The sequence below is a fragment of the Hemicordylus capensis genome, chromosome 4 (assembly GCF_027244095.1).
Source record: "Hemicordylus capensis ecotype Gifberg chromosome 4, rHemCap1.1.pri, whole genome shotgun sequence".
In the NCBI taxonomy this organism is placed as follows: Eukaryota; Metazoa; Chordata; class Lepidosauria; order Squamata; family Cordylidae; genus Hemicordylus; species Hemicordylus capensis.
The window spans coordinates 93,707,033-93,722,431 of NC_069660.1; the positions used below are offsets into that span (position 1 = coordinate 93,707,033).

Consider the following 15,399-nt stretch of genomic DNA (forward strand, 5'->3'; position numbering starts at 1 on the left):
AAAAATCAAAATATGCATGAATTCTGTATTTAATTTAATGGCTTAACATTGACAATGAATTTTATTCTCTGCTAAAGATAACACTTCTAATTAACTATCTTTAAGGCCCTGATCCCTAGTACAATTTCACCACAATATAACTTTTACCATAAACAGCCCTGTTTTCAATTAAGCAAATACTTAACTAGCTTTCACCATAACTATAGTACAATTTATTTGAAGGTCCTATACTACAGAAATAATCAGAAGGTTTACAACCACTTTTTCAGCATTTACTTGATAGCTGAAAACCACTAAATACAGCAGCAACAATTATGAAAAGGTGTTCCTCTCCCCCACCCACCCAGTCCAGCTTTAGATCTGGAACAATCAAAAATACCTATCAAGGGCTTCCTTGAAATATTTCCTCTGCACATCAAACTGGAAGACTGTCCGCTCACAGTCTGTTGAAGCGTTGTCACTGCCCCCATGTTTCTTCAGAAATGCATCAAACCCATTCTCATCTGGGTATTTCGAACTGCCCATAAAAACCACTAGGACAGAAATCAAAAGTAAAGGAGACAGTTGTTTACACTGATTCACCTTAAGTGTAGCCACCTAATGGAGCAGTAGGGAAATGACTTAATTAGCAAGCCAGAGGTTGCCGGTTCAAATCCCCGCTGGTAAGTTTCCCAGACTATGGGAAACACCTATATTGGGCAACAATGATATAGGAAGTTGCTCAAAGGCATCATCTCATACTGCGTGTGAGGAGGCAATGGTAAACTCCTCCTGTATTCTACCAAAGGCATCCACAGGGCTCTGAGGTTGCCAGGAGTCTACACTGACTCGACAGCACACTTTACTTACCTTAAGTGTATGAATGTCACAGAAATGCATAGGAATTACACTTGATCTTAGACATTAGGCCGATAAGCACACCCATATTTTAAGCCCAAACACAAGGTGGAACCTTTCCACCAATGCTTTACGTAAATAGAACATTTTAAGATTAAAACCTTCTTCACATCCTCCTTCCATAGTTGTAAAGAAATGTGGAGGATTAGGCACTGGAGTGCCAAATAAAAACTGTAATTTCCTATGCCTCAACACTGATTCTAGTCCAAGTTAACACTAGGATTTCCAAGGCCAGTTTTATCCTACACAAAATGGTCAACTGCAAGACAAAATAGGAGGTAGATGGTATGCAGGTTGCTACAATCACTGCAAAAAAAAAAAGGAGAAAAAATTGTTCCATGTTTTATAAGGTCATAAGATCAGTGAAAATACTTTTAAAAGTCCGCACATAACTGAATTCTACAACAGGCAACATGCAGTTTTAGTTGTGCTCTAAAGTGACACTGACTCTTCTCAGATTAGATTCTAAAGATCTATTATGCAAGAATGATCTGTAAGGTGCATTACCCATAACTATAATATGAAGATTAATAAGAACAGTGCTCAAAGGGGATTGAACATTTTGTCAGAACTCCCACATTCAGTCAAAATAGTTGGTTATTCCACAGCCTCATCAAATAAGAGCGGAGTTAAAATGAACAAGACTACTATGCTATAAACTTAACCCAGCCTAACCGGTTTTTTCTTTGTGTTGATAATTCTGAACAAAACTTTCAAAACCAAGGTCAAAACACTAGATTACCTTTGAAACATGGATATACTCAGAAACTCAGTCTTAAAAGTACTTTTCCACAAGTGCATAAATTTTACTAAAAATTCTTTGATTTGTCTCATTTTTGAACAGGGATAAATAAAAATAAAACGATGAACAACAGATAAAGATAAATACAGTTAGGGAATGTATGTATGTGGCTATCCAGACAGGCATACATGCACACACATTTCACTTGTGTGCCCACATTTTTAGCCTACTTTCCAGTAGGCTTATGAGATCACCCAGCATTCTGTGTGTCTGTCCCTCGCCCTAAACTTCGCAACACCTGGACCAATATGAACCAAATCAGGTACAGTTATAGGGACACCTCAATGGCATAGTTTGTTGATGATGTCATCCACCCCAATTTAAGATGGCAGACACATCAATGTTTGAGGCACAAGTGGGCTAACTTGTGAACTGCCTAACTAATTTGAAACAAATTTGCTACAGCTGTAGACACACATAGGGACACAGCAACAGCATAGTTTGTAATGATGCCATCCACCCCAATGCAAAATGGTGGACGTGTGAATGTTTGAGGCACAAGTGGGCAAACATGTGAGCCGCCTAGCCAATTTGAACCAAATTTGCTACAGCTGTAGGGGCACATAGGGATGCCCCAATGGTGTAGTTTGTGATGATGACATCCATCCCGATTCAAGATGGCAGATGCATGAACATTTGAGGTGCAAGTGCACTAAAACTGAGGACTGTCTGACCAATTTGTATCAAACCTGGTATAGTTGTAGTGAGTGACATACAGGGAAACCTCAATGGTGTAGTTTGTAATTACATCATCCAGCCCGATCCAAGATGGCGGACGCGTGAACATTTGAGGCATAAGAGAACTAATTTGTGGACCTCGATTTGAACCAAATTTAGCCCAGTTGCAGTGAAAGTAGGCTGATTAGTTCTTACGAGAACAACTTGTTTGCAAAGTTGTTTTGTACAGAGGTTGCCCTGTAAAATCCTAAACTCCTCTTAACTCTCCAAGTTTATCAAACTTTTTGGTCATGTAGAAGCAGTGTAAAGGGAGTCCTGTGGAAATAACTATGTGCCTACTTTTGGCAAACTATTAAAAAAAAAAACTTAGCAGGGTTGTGTGAGGCAGTTTCTGATTTGTTTTTTAAATGAGTGTTATAGATAGAGCTACTTCCATTTTACCAATACACCATCTTTCACTTTGTAAATACTCAAGTGGAAAATAAGAAGGTTAAATTCAATGGATCTTATTCTTGAGTCTCTATCCCTCAACTGATGCCGCACTATACAACACAACATCTTTCTGTGCGTTAGTCATTTTTAAAAAAGCAAACCAACATACTATGTTCCAGAAAATGTGCCAACCCAGGTAGGTCTTCAGGGTCAGAGAAACTTCCAACACCGATACAAAGGGCAGCTGCAGACTGCAAGAAGAAAAAACAGAGTTTTTGGAGGATTTCCTCCCCTCAAAAAAATTACATTTTTTATCTATAAAAATGCCAAATTCTCCATTTTTAAAAAAAAAGATTATGTTCCAGTCAATGATATATTCCTAAGAGTAGACATTGGATAGTTTTGTGCAGGACAGAAAGAAATTTGAATGCTTGAAATTCTGAAGACTATCCAAGTCAGCTTAGATAAAGCACATGCAAATCCATATTTACACACACACACAGACACACTCTCACTCTACCGGGGGCGGGGAATGGTTGTTCTTGCTGCAACAGTGACGCGTGGTCTCCAAGCGGGGGTGGGGTGTCACTGCTGCATTTAGTTCTCTTTGCCTCTCTCCCCTGTCAGCGGTACAGCAGAACTGGAAACCTGCTTTCTACAGCCAGGGCTGGCAGAGGACTGGAGGACATTGGCTGAGTGCAAATGTTCATCACAGGTAGCAAGATGTCTTTTTTAAAATCTCTGTTCTTTACAAATATACTTCTGAGCAGTGTCCCAAACTAGTCATAGCTAGCCATAATAGTAGTAGTTTTATGGGTTTTTTAACCGCCCTTCATCCGAAGACCCCAGGGCAGTTAACAACTAAGTAGAAACAGTAATAAAAATGCCAATAAAAACATCCTGATAAAACACAGCTATGTGTTTTAAGAGGAGAGCCAGGGGACGGGGGGAACACTAACTGACAAAAAACCTGTATAAAAAGGTCTTCAGATTCCTCCATAAGGCTGGGAGTGAGACATGAGGATTTCAACCACGAGCGAGTTTCCCAACCTGGGGGCAGCCACTGAGAAGGCCCTGTCCCACATGCTTGACAATGCACCTCAGCAGATGTCAGCACGCAGAGCAGAGCGATTCCAGCCAATCTAGTCAAGTGGGCAGATGGAGCTGGGAGCAGGTGATCTCTAAGGTACTTGAGGCCCAAGCCGCTTAAAGCTTTAACGGTAGTAATGGCCACTTTGAATTGTAACATGCACAATGTGTGCAGTCTCAGAAATCAATCTGGCAGTCACATTCTGCACCACCTGTAGTTTCTGAGTACTTTTCAAGGACAGCCCCACGTAGAGCATGTTGCAATAATCCAAATGTGTCGTGACTAAGGCATGGAAGATAAAGGCCAGATCAGCCCTCCCAAGGAAAGATCACAGCTGGAAAAGCTGAGCAACAGCACAATCGCCACCCAATTTTCTAGGAGCAGTGTCAGATTCAGGAGAACCTCCAAGCTGCAAACCTGCTCCTTCAGAGGGAGTACAACCCCATCCAGAACAGGCCGAAACCACATACCCTAATCAGGTCTTCTACTAACCACTATCATCTCCATCTTGTCAGGATTAAGTTTCAGCTTGTTAGTCACCATCCAGCCCATCATGGCTTCTCAGAACCTCCTCTGCCTCCCTGGGATCAGATGACAGTGAGATTGGAGCATTGGTCATTCACCATGAAGGCTTCTTCTTGCTGCTGCATCCAAGGACTTCTCACATGTGGGTTATGCTTCTCCACATGGCTCTAGAAGGCAAGACTATGCTAATTAAAAAAGGCCTTTTAAGACGAGGAGCATGGCCCCACCCAGTTCTTTTAGGCCAAGAGGTGAAGAGCACCTCAAAGAAAAAAGAAAAAACCATTAACAGGAGAAACACCTCAACAGGCCAAAACTTCTAACTAGAAATTCTGTGGTGGCATCCCTAGATAGGCATCTAAAACATAGAAAAAACTGTGACAGGGATTAGCAGTAAAAAAACTTCTGAGGGTTCCTGACGAATAGGCATGAGTGCTGAAGGGTGGGTCGAGATGCCCTTGGATGCACCAGCAAGAAGAAGCCTTCATGGTGAGTGATCAATGCTCCATTCTCTACTGCTGCAATCTAAAGGGGTCTCATGTGTAGGAACATACCACAGCCCTCAGTCCAACAAGGAGCACCCCACCTACTCTGAAGGAAGTACCTGCTGGAGAACTCGCCTCCCAAATGCCACTTGGGTGGTGGCGAAAATGTCCAATTTATAGTGCCTGATAAAGGTAAAGGGAGCCTTCCAAGTGGCTGCTCGGCAAATATCTTTGACATGGGTGATGGTCGAAAAAGCAGCAGACGTAGCCACAGCCCTGGTAGAGTGGGCAAACACCTTTGTGGGCACCCTGAGATTCTGGGACTCGTATGCCAGGGCTATGCATGCCTTTAACCACCGAGCTATGAGTAAGTAAGTCAGGCGTGAGTAATGGCCTGACCCATGGATCGTGGCAAAAAGGAAACAAAAAAGGATTCTGTGGTCCTAATATGTTTTGTGTGTTTGATGTGCGCCTTCAGGCATCTACAGACATCCAATGAATGCCAGGCCTCTGCCAGGTGAACCAGTCTTGGACAAAAAGGAGGCAAAACTACATCCTGTGACATATGAAAGGGTGAGGCCACCTTTGGGCAGAAAAAAGGTCTGGAATAAGGTTAATGGAATCCTCAGGAAAAAAATACACAAATTTTTACGAACAGAGCCCTGAGCTTCGACACCCTGCAGGCTGAAGTGAGAGTGATGAGGAACACCAGTTTAAAAGACAGCAAGCGGAGAGGGATGTTCACTGGCTCAAAAGGAGGCCCCTGAAGAACCTTGAGGACAGTTTGTAGATACCAGGTGGGAAATGGTGGACCACTGGCGGAAACAGCAGAGTTGCCCCACAAGGAAATGCTTTAAGTGAGGGTGACGTTGCATAGAAAGCCCCTGAAATAAGCCCCACCAGGGATGCAGCCTGGTGCTTTAGTGTATTTGCAGAGAGGCCTTGGTCCAGACCATCTTGAAGGAATTGAAGGAGTACTTCATGGCAGCTGACCCCCTAGGCACTTTTGCAGACCATTTCAGAAAAACTCTCCATGTATACTGGTAGATCCTATTCGTGGAAAGCCGTCTAGAAGCTAGTATCATGTCAAGCACCTTGGGCTAGTAGCCATGTTGTTTTAAGAGGTGCCATTCAGTTTCCAGGCAGCTAGCTTAAACCAGCCTTGACCTGGATGACAAACAGGGCCCTGGTGAAGAAGGTCCAGCATGACTGGCAGCATCAGGACCTATGCTGTGGCCAGGTTGGTGAGCTCTGCAAACCAAGGTCTGCTCAGCCAGAACAGTGCCACCAGGATGAGCTGTGCTTTGAGGAGTTTTACTCTTCGCAGCACATGGGCCAGGTATGGTGTCGGAGGAAAAGCATACAGAAGACCTACCAGCCACGGAGCCAATAGTGCAACCACCACCTCTGCCTGGGGACAGGGGAACCTGGTGAAGAAGCGTGGAACCTGCACATTGGCTGAGGTCATGAAGAGGTCCACTGAGGGCTGCCCAAAGTGTCTCAATATCAGGTGGAAAGTCTCTGGATGTAGTTTCCATTCCCCTGAGAGGAGCTTCTTCCGGTTGAGCCAGTTCGTCAATGTGTTCAGGTCCCCCTGAATGTGGTGGGCTGTATGTGAGGCCACATGCTGTTCAGCTCAATGGAACAGTAGGACCACTTCCGCTTGTAATGATTTTGACCTAGTTCCCCCCGCCAATTCACATGTGCTTTCGCTGTGGTGTTGTCCATGCATATCAGCATGTATTGATGGAGAATGATGGACTGGAATGCCAAAAGGGCCATCCGTATTGCTCTGAGTTCCAGCCAGTTGATGCTGTGTTGTCTTTCATCTTTTGCCCACTTGCCTTCAGCCAGTCTTTGGAGGCAGTGCACGCCCCACCCCCGCTTGCTGGTGTCTGTGGTGATGATGACCCGGGGTGGGTCCAGGAACTCCTTGCCCACTGAGAGGTGTGGAGCAGTGATCCACCAACACAGGGATTGAAGTACCGGGGGTGTCACTGTCACCTGTCTGTCAGATTTCCCTGTGATTTCCAGATGGAAAGGTAGCAGGATCCACTGTAGAGGTCTCAGGTGGAACTATGCCCACGGCACCGACTCCAGAGCTGCCACCTTCAGTCCCAGGATTCTGGAAAGGGATAGCAACGGAGGTTTCCTTACCAGGGCCTGATGCACTTCGTTTTCCAAGGTGAGTCTGCATTCTGTTGGAAGGAACAGCTTGTCCCGTTGCGTGTCTATGAGGACTCCCAGGTGAAGCAGCTGGTACGAGTGGAGCTGGTTCTTTCCCCTGTTGATCAAGAAGCCATGGTCCTTGAGTATCTGTAGGGTGGTCTGCAGGTCTTTCTGAGCTGTTTGTAGTGACAGAGATTATATTAACAGACTGTCCAACTACGCAAATATCCTGACGCCCAGGAGTTGAAGATGCACAATCACCAGGTACAGGATCTTTGTAAATATGTGAGCTGCTGAGGACAAGCCGAAGGGGAGAGCCCTGTATTGGTAATGTGACCATGCATAGAGAAAATGCAGTACGTGGTGGCTGTCTTGGTGTATCGGAATGTGCAGGTAGGCCTCTTTTAGGTCTACTGAGGTCAGTAAGTCGAGATGCTGAAGGGCCTCCGCAATCGATCTTAGGGATTCTATGTGGAATTTTCTCTTTTTTACAAAGCGGTTGAGATACTTTAAGTCCAACACCACCCGTAGAGAGTGGTCCTTTTGGGGAACTGTGAAAATGATGGAATAGATGCCTGTCCCTTGTTGGTCTATTGGAACATGCTCTATGGCTCCTATTGACAACAGATGCTGAATCGCCCCCTTGAGACCCTGGTGCTTTGACTGCAGGCGGGAGGTTGGAGTGGGTAGGAAGCAATGAGGAGGGTTTTCATTAGGTCTATGGAGTAGTCCACCTCTATGGAGATGAGTACCCAGCTATCTGAGGTGCTGCCCTCCCAAGTGTGCCAGTGTGAAGAGAGGCAACCTCCTAAGAGCACACTCCCCAAGCCAGGACTGTTGTTTGAACTACTTAGTTTGGGTATTGAAGACTGTCCTGTTTCCCTGTCTGGCAGGTCTGGATCTGTTCCAGTGTCGTTCAGGCGCTGTGACCTGAACCCTTGATCCCTACCTTAATTTCAGCCCTTTCAATCCCTGTGGATCGAAAGGGCTGAAAGGGCTGAAAGGACTGCCTCCTTTGTGTGCAGTCTTGTTTGCATGCTGAAGAGGGCGTGGATTTCTTTTTGTCTTTTGATTCCAGGAGGATCTCTTTCAAGGCCTCATCCCCAAACAGTTTTTCCTCATCAAAGGGCACAGCAGCAAGGTTGCTCTTAGAGGCAGCATCCACTTGCCAGTACTTTAGCCACAAATTACAGCAGCCCACAATTGAGGCTGTGGCCACTTGTGAGGTAAATCTGAGAGCGTCAAGCATGGAATCTGAGATAAAGGCTTGCGCTTTGTGCAATTTTAATAGTGTTTGCCGCATTCCAGCAGGATTAGAAGTGAGTTCCTGGATTAAATCATCTAGCCAAATGAGAGATGTCCTGGCCATCATAGATGCAGCCACTGAAGCTCTCATTGTTAGGGCAGCCGAGTCATGTGAGCATTTCATAGCTCCTTCCATGCGCTTATCGGCAGCATCTTTAAATTCTCTCTCCTCTCCTGCTGAAAGGCACAAAACTTGTTGGCTATAGTCACAGCACATCTGGCAGAGGTGGAAGGTTTGCATTCACTCTTTGCAGCCACTACAAAATGTTTTGGGATTGGGAGGAGCAGATTACTTGACTTTGGACCCAGCAAGACCAGCGTGCTTTTGTTTAAGGGCTGGGATTTCTGGGGAGTAGAGCTGAGCTCCAGCGCATGTATTGTCTTGTTCATCAGAGGGGCGAAGTCTATAGCTTGGAAAAGTCTCTGGGGGGTTTCCAAACCCTCCAGTTCTTGCCCATCAGACTATTCCCCCCCTTCTCTGTCTGGTTGTTCAGAGTCATTGTCCTCCCAAAAGGTCCGCAGGATCGTCTGGTGTGCCTTCCCTTGGAATGGGCTCCTCAGTCAAGGTATCAGTGGGTTTCAATGTAAGTGGGGGCATGGCTGGGGGATTATGAGCATCCTACTTGGGGGTCCCATGGGAGTGGGCTCCCTAGGGTCTGGCAAGTTAGGGTCTGAGAGTTCAGAAGAGTGTACACTCTTTTCCCTCTGTTTAGACTTAGACCTCACTTTTTTTATTTTTTTAACACGCTTGTACTTTTTATTTGCCTTCTTGGGTGCAGGCACCTCCAAGATAGAGTATGAAGCACTTGATGAAGAGGATGGTTCCCATGCGAGCAACATATTTTCAGATCAGGAGCATCAGGTAGGTGGCATATCCATAGACATTTGATCTAAAGATTGCAAAGTTGGCGTGGCCTGGGAAACTGTAGATACTCCCAAGGGCCCTGGGATGGGGCAGAAGTAGCCAAAGGCCCAGCATGGGCCAAGCTCACCAACTGTGTGCCAGTACCAGCAGCCATGCTCCTGGTGACCACAGTCCGGGTTGATGCTGCCCTGGCCATTCCTTGGCCCGATCCTGCACTCTCGTGTGCCATCAATGTTCTTTGCATCATGGCCCAGCACTTCTCTGTCGCCCCTGGTGTCAGGCCACTGGTGGAGGCCATTGGGGCATGCTGTGGATCGGATTGGGCCGCTGCACGCCCTGCAAGGCTTCTCAGAGCAGGCGGGGGTAGAGGGCACTCTGCCAACAAAGGCGGTCGGCCAAAAACGCTGGCAGGAAGTGGAGGTCGAGACCTGGTTCATCTTCTGGCCTTCAAGAACGCCTGACTGAGCAGGCGCAAGCTACACAACACTACCCATCAACTGGAGAGCAGGGGCTGAGTGTTTTTCAAAGCTTCCTCCCTCTGAAGAGCAAACCCGGTAATGCGGCTTCAGAGGTGGGTTACCAGGTGCTCTAAGGGCCCCTGGTAAGCCACACTGTTCCTTTCCCCTCAGAACTCTAACATGCAGCAAGTACCTGCACTGTTCATGCAGCAGAGGGTAAAGAAAAGGCTGGGCACAAGAGGGTAAAAAAAAAACCAGTTTTACTTACTTTTGTTTTTTGGAAGGAGCAAAGAGGAAGATAGATGAGGGAGGAAAAACCAGAAGTAATTTAAGTGGGAGATATGAGAAAGATCAGTAAAAATAGAAGTGCGAAAGAGTCGCCTTAGAGCCAATGCAAAACTAAAAGAACTGGGTGGGGTCATGCTCCTCCCAGTCCTAAAATGTCTTACTTAATGACACACTCTATCACCTTGCCCAAAAAGGGAAGATGAGAAACCAGATGCTAGTTGTTAAGAATAAAAGAAGGAGGGAGGGCTTTTTCAGTATCGGTCTAATGACCGCCTCTTGCCCTCCCTCAAAGAAGCATTGATAATAGCTTCTAACCACCGAATTGTCCCCACCTTGGCAGCTTTTATCAGACAAGAAGGGCAAGAATCAAGAGCACATGATGATGCCCACGTGCTACCAAGGATCCTGTCCACATAAACAGGCTCAACAGACTTAAAGGTATCCAGAAAAACTGGACAAGAGGAGACCTGGGGCAAGTCACTGAGCACTGCATAAATCTTGTCCAAGACTGTATGAATACAAGCAGTTTTATCCACAGTGTCAAGCAAACTGGTCACAGTGGGCTGTTGAGGACTCTTCTCCAAGTTCTAGTCACGCAAAACAGCTCCGCTTGCCTACACTGTGCAGATGTAATGGTAGTGGAAAGGTAAGCTCTCTTATCTGCCGCCGCTGCCATCACTACCATGAAGTAGTCCCTAAAGTGGGTACTAGCCCACATTCAGTTGGATTTGTCATGAGTCTTCCTCCAACGATGTTCTAGTCATTGTCCAAGCTGCTTCATCACTCTAAGCTCCCCAGAAAGCCAGGGAGTTGATCGGACTGCTAAGATGGAGAGGACACTGAGGAGCAACTATATCTACTGCCTGGATAGTCTCTCCATATCGGAGATCAATCAGAGTTTTGACAGAATCACCACCTCTGGCAATGGGAAACTTTCAGAGATGTCTGGAAACCTACTGGATCCATAAGCCTCCAGAGGCAGACCATCTTAATGGGTCCCCCACTCCTGCAAAGGTCAGGGGATGCAGAAAACTCAACTTCACGAGGTAGTGATCCCTCCAAAGGAGTAATAACAAACTTCTCCACTCCCAGGTCACTTGCATCTTCACCAGCAAACACCAGATCCAGAGTGTGAATCACTACATGGGTAAGTCTGATGGAACTGAGACAGGCCCATGGTTGTCATGGCAGCCACGAACTCCTGAGCTGCCTCCGTGAAGGGGGCCTCAGCGTGTATGCTGAAGTCCCCCAAGGCAATAAATCTGGAGCCCAATGCTACCTCCAAGACCATCTCTAGCAGCTCAGGCAGGGAGACTGTGGTGCAGTGGGGTGGGCAGTATACCAACATAATCCCTGTACTGTTTTGAATATCTAACCTCAGGAACAAACACTCAAAATTCTGGGATTGTCTGACTGGACATCTGGAGAGGGGAATGGATTCACAATAGATTACTGCAACTCCGCTTCCCCAACCCTGAAAATGGGTCTGTTGAATTAGGAAACATGGGGGAGATCACTCCACCTGCCTCATCCAACCAGGTTTCCATCACACAAGTCAGGCCAGCATGCTCATCATTCATCAATCCAAAGCAATTACACATACCTGCTTTTCTGTAGAATTCCTCTTCTTTGTCTCTTCTTTATCTGTCAGTTCTTCCAGTTCACTATCAGGGTCATCAAGATCATCATCATATCCACCACTTTCATCATCATCTCCTTCTTGGTCATCTTCTATTTCTGCTCCAGAATCATCATCTTCATCAGTGCCTTCTTCGGAGTCATCCTCATCTTCTCCCTCTGAAGATACTGCACAAGGGCTACCATCTGGGTTATTCAAGTCCGAAATCAGGAGTGCACGTAAGCCATTTTGTAGCTGGATGTACCTAGGAAGTTATATGTATATTATTAAGATGTTGACCCTTTCCGTTGTTACCTACAAAAAATATAAAATGCAACATTCCTGGATTTGCCATAGCAACTCTGGGCCCCTCCAATAATGAGATCCTGAAAGCGAGTAACTCTTCTTTTTAAATGCAAATTTTAAAATATCATACACTTAATAAAATGTGTATTTGCATTTATTTAACATTACAAAAAGAAGACTGACAACAGAGAGAGGAAACCAAATTTACATTGAATATTTCGACTTATGCCTTCATCAGCCACAGACGGATTAAACAAAAAACATAAAGTTGACAAGGTGGCAGTTAAGAATTATTTATTAGCAGAGTGCCAGGGCAGGTGGCAGGAAAAGAATAGACAGATGTGGCATGTCGATTTTGTATGTTATCTTCCAAGTTCAATCATTAAGATGTAAGGATCCTGAATCTATAAATCCAAAAAATTTCTTGTTTACCCAGTGTCTCACGAGGTGAATGTTGCTCAATAGGAAATATTTCAATAGCAGTGAGACTATGGTTGCCTGAGTTGAAATGTATGGCCACAGGCTGTAGGGGTGTGCACAAAACTGATTTGCCTGGTTTGGTTAGAGTCTGAACCAGACTCGAACATAACCGGGAATGTTCGTTTTGTGCACCCCAAACACCCCCCAGCTCGGGAGTTCAAATGTAAAAACAATTAAATTAAATTAACTCACCACCTCCAGGGGTGCCGCCGCAGGTGCAAGGGGGTCTCCAGCAGTTCTCCCTCCCCCGGTCTCAAAACGGCCCAGTTCAGATGGCTTTCGGCCCATTCTAGGCCTCTGTGTACTGGTGGCAGCCATTTTAGAGGCCACTGCACATGTACAAGGGCCATTTGCATGACCAGGGTTACACAGATGGCCATTGTGCATGCGCGGCAGCCTCCAAAGTGGCCTCCACCAGTACATAGAGGCCCAGAACGGGCCGAAAACCACCCAAACCAGGCCGTTTCGAGACCAGGGTGAGGAGTAATCACTGGAGACCTTGTGAGGCAGCGCGCGCACGCACACGCACACGCACACAGAGGAAGTGAGTCCTTAAAATTTTCTATCTTCAAAACCCTGAACCAGCCTCAAGCTGGCCGGGGGGGAAACAGGGCTGGTCTGGTTCCATGTCGAGACTTCAAGCCGGACCAGTTCGATGTCGAACCAGTTCGCACATCCCTACCAATTTCTTTCAGTTTCTTTAATATAGCAGATCTGACCATGAAACACATCCTCAGGTCTGCGGATGTTTTGCCTACTGCATGTGGGAGTCTGGATATTTGCACTATATAACAAACTATATTGGTGGAAATATAGGTGAGGCTACGTCCAGAGGCAGGGTGGGACTGGCAGTGGCCTGTGCGCGGCCGCGGCCGCCCTGCTGACCCCACCCCCTGCGTCTGACGTCAGACGCAGGGCTAGCCACCCCCCCCGGTCTGCCGTCAGACACAGGGGGTGGGGTCTGGCTCCCGAACGGAGCCTCAAGCCAATAAATTGTGGCTAGGGATGCTGGGAGTTGTAGTTCAGCAACATCTGGAGGGCCGCAGTTTGGGGAAACCTGTTCTAGGCTTTCTATCACTGAGGGCTTCATTTGAATAAAGATGTTTTTTCATTTCATCAGGAACAGGCTTTCAAATATAAATCGTCCATCCTAGAATGAGTCCCACTCTGTAGTTGATGTCTACTCTGGAGGGCCACACTGGCTTGACTTAATGGCAATTAGAATACTCACAAGCAGTGGGGATTGATGGAGCTACCTTGTGCCCTCTTTGATATCAGTGGATGTTGTAGCTGCCCCACCCTCAGTGATGAAGCAAAAAGCAAGCCCACCCCAAAAGCATCCACTCTTCCAGACTAGAAACATTAACTCACAGTGTCTAGTAAAACCAGACACTACAAGTAGAAGGTCTGTCTCTGGTGTAAATATAGTATGCAATATTAGAATATCTAATATGAATAATATAGATAGCACACTAAGAATTAAAAGGAACAAATATTACTGAGAAAAAAAGACCTAGAAACCAAGACAGGAATGGCTAAGATGTGTCACAGGCCACATCTGGTACCTATCCCCTGCCTCATCTCTCCTGATCAGATTATAAGATGTGCTACATCTTCTTCCCTGGTAGACACTCCTCTTTGGATGGATGGCTGCAAAGATAAAAAGCAGTGCAGTGCCTTGCATTCACAATCCAGCACAGAGAAGCGTGGAGAAGATCTGATGAAAGTCATGTGTTGCTTCTTCCTTGCAAGCACCAATCTGGTGGGCCACTGTGTGAAACAGGATGCTGGACTAGATATGCCCTGGGACTGAACCCGCAGGGCTGTTCTTATGTAATCCATAATGACACATCTAATATTAAATAAACTGTTTGCCACACTAATTGCCAATGCAAAGTATAAAGGGCTTTCACCCCAGAGGTGCAGGGATAGAATCACAACCAATGGCAGCTGTAAATCAGAAATGAAGGCTTTGTGGTAATCTAGTCTTTTTCTATCTCTACGTCAGGTCTCTCTCATATCGGCAAATGATACTGGAAAGGCAGAGGACCTGTATAGCAACCTCTCATTTACTGATGGGAGGGGTGCCTGCTGGGTGTTTGAAATACAAGTCTGAATCAAGCACGGAGCAAAATGATCAGCAATGATTCAGCACAAAGGAGAGTTGTGTGCTCCTTTAAACCCAACAATCCTCCCTTTGGCAAATAAAAGATCATCCTGGAAGTCTCTGTGTCATCCCAGAGGTCTTAGGAATTATCTCTCATTAACTGGATCAGATGCTCTCAACTGGAAAGGCACCTGCAAGGAAGCAATATGATGATCTCCTGGGACCCACCACCCTTCCCTGCAGCAGACAGTGAAAGGTGTGAGATGATAAACTGCTCCTTACCTTACAGGCACCCCTCCCAGGAAATGAAAGGGCCACCTGCCAGGTAAGTAGCAGTAATGTGCATTCTGCGAGAAGGGGAAAGCCTCTCAACTCATGGAACCAACGGATGGGGCAGCCTTTGGGTCTCGGGAAGAAGAGAGAAATTATGTCATGTCTAGATGGTCCATTCCCTGAGCAGTTTGGCTAAGGCAAGGCCAACCCACAGACTTAAGAAGTTGATCATCTCTGACCTAGAAGAAATCAGATATATCTTTAAATAAAAGTAGATTATCAAAATCCATTCCTCTTAAAAATGTATGAAGAAATTGATATCTTACAGCCTTTTAAAACAAGCAGTTCTGGTAAGAATTAATCTGCCTACTTTCCTTTCACTATCCCTACAACGGCACCAAATTTGGTCCAAATCAGTTAGGCAATCCACAAGTTAGCCTACTTGTGCCACAAATGTTTACATGTCTGCCATCTGGAATCGGGGTGGATGACATCATCACAAACTACACCATTAAGGTGTCCCTAAAACTGTTCCAAATTTACTTCAAATTGGTTATACAGTTCACAAGTTAGCCCACTTGTGCCTCAAACATTTATGCGCCTGCCAAATTGAATTGGGGTGGA

At 45.9% G+C, this 15,399-nt stretch overlaps 1 protein-coding gene across 1 annotated transcript in view; it reads right to left on the reverse strand.

The window, feature by feature from the left end:
* Nucleotides 1–15,399, reverse strand: part of NRDC (nardilysin convertase) — a 91,126-nt gene that overhangs the window by 62,497 nt on the left and 13,230 nt on the right. Inside the window, exons 2-4 of the mRNA XM_053249962.1 lie at nt 11,595–11,874; nt 2,979–3,060; nt 380–533 (exon numbers count right to left, since the gene is read on the reverse strand). Of these exons, the coding sequence (XP_053105937.1) occupies nt 380–533; nt 2,979–3,060; nt 11,595–11,874 (516 nt within the window). The remainder of the gene's footprint in view (nt 1–379; nt 534–2,978; nt 3,061–11,594; nt 11,875–15,399) is intronic.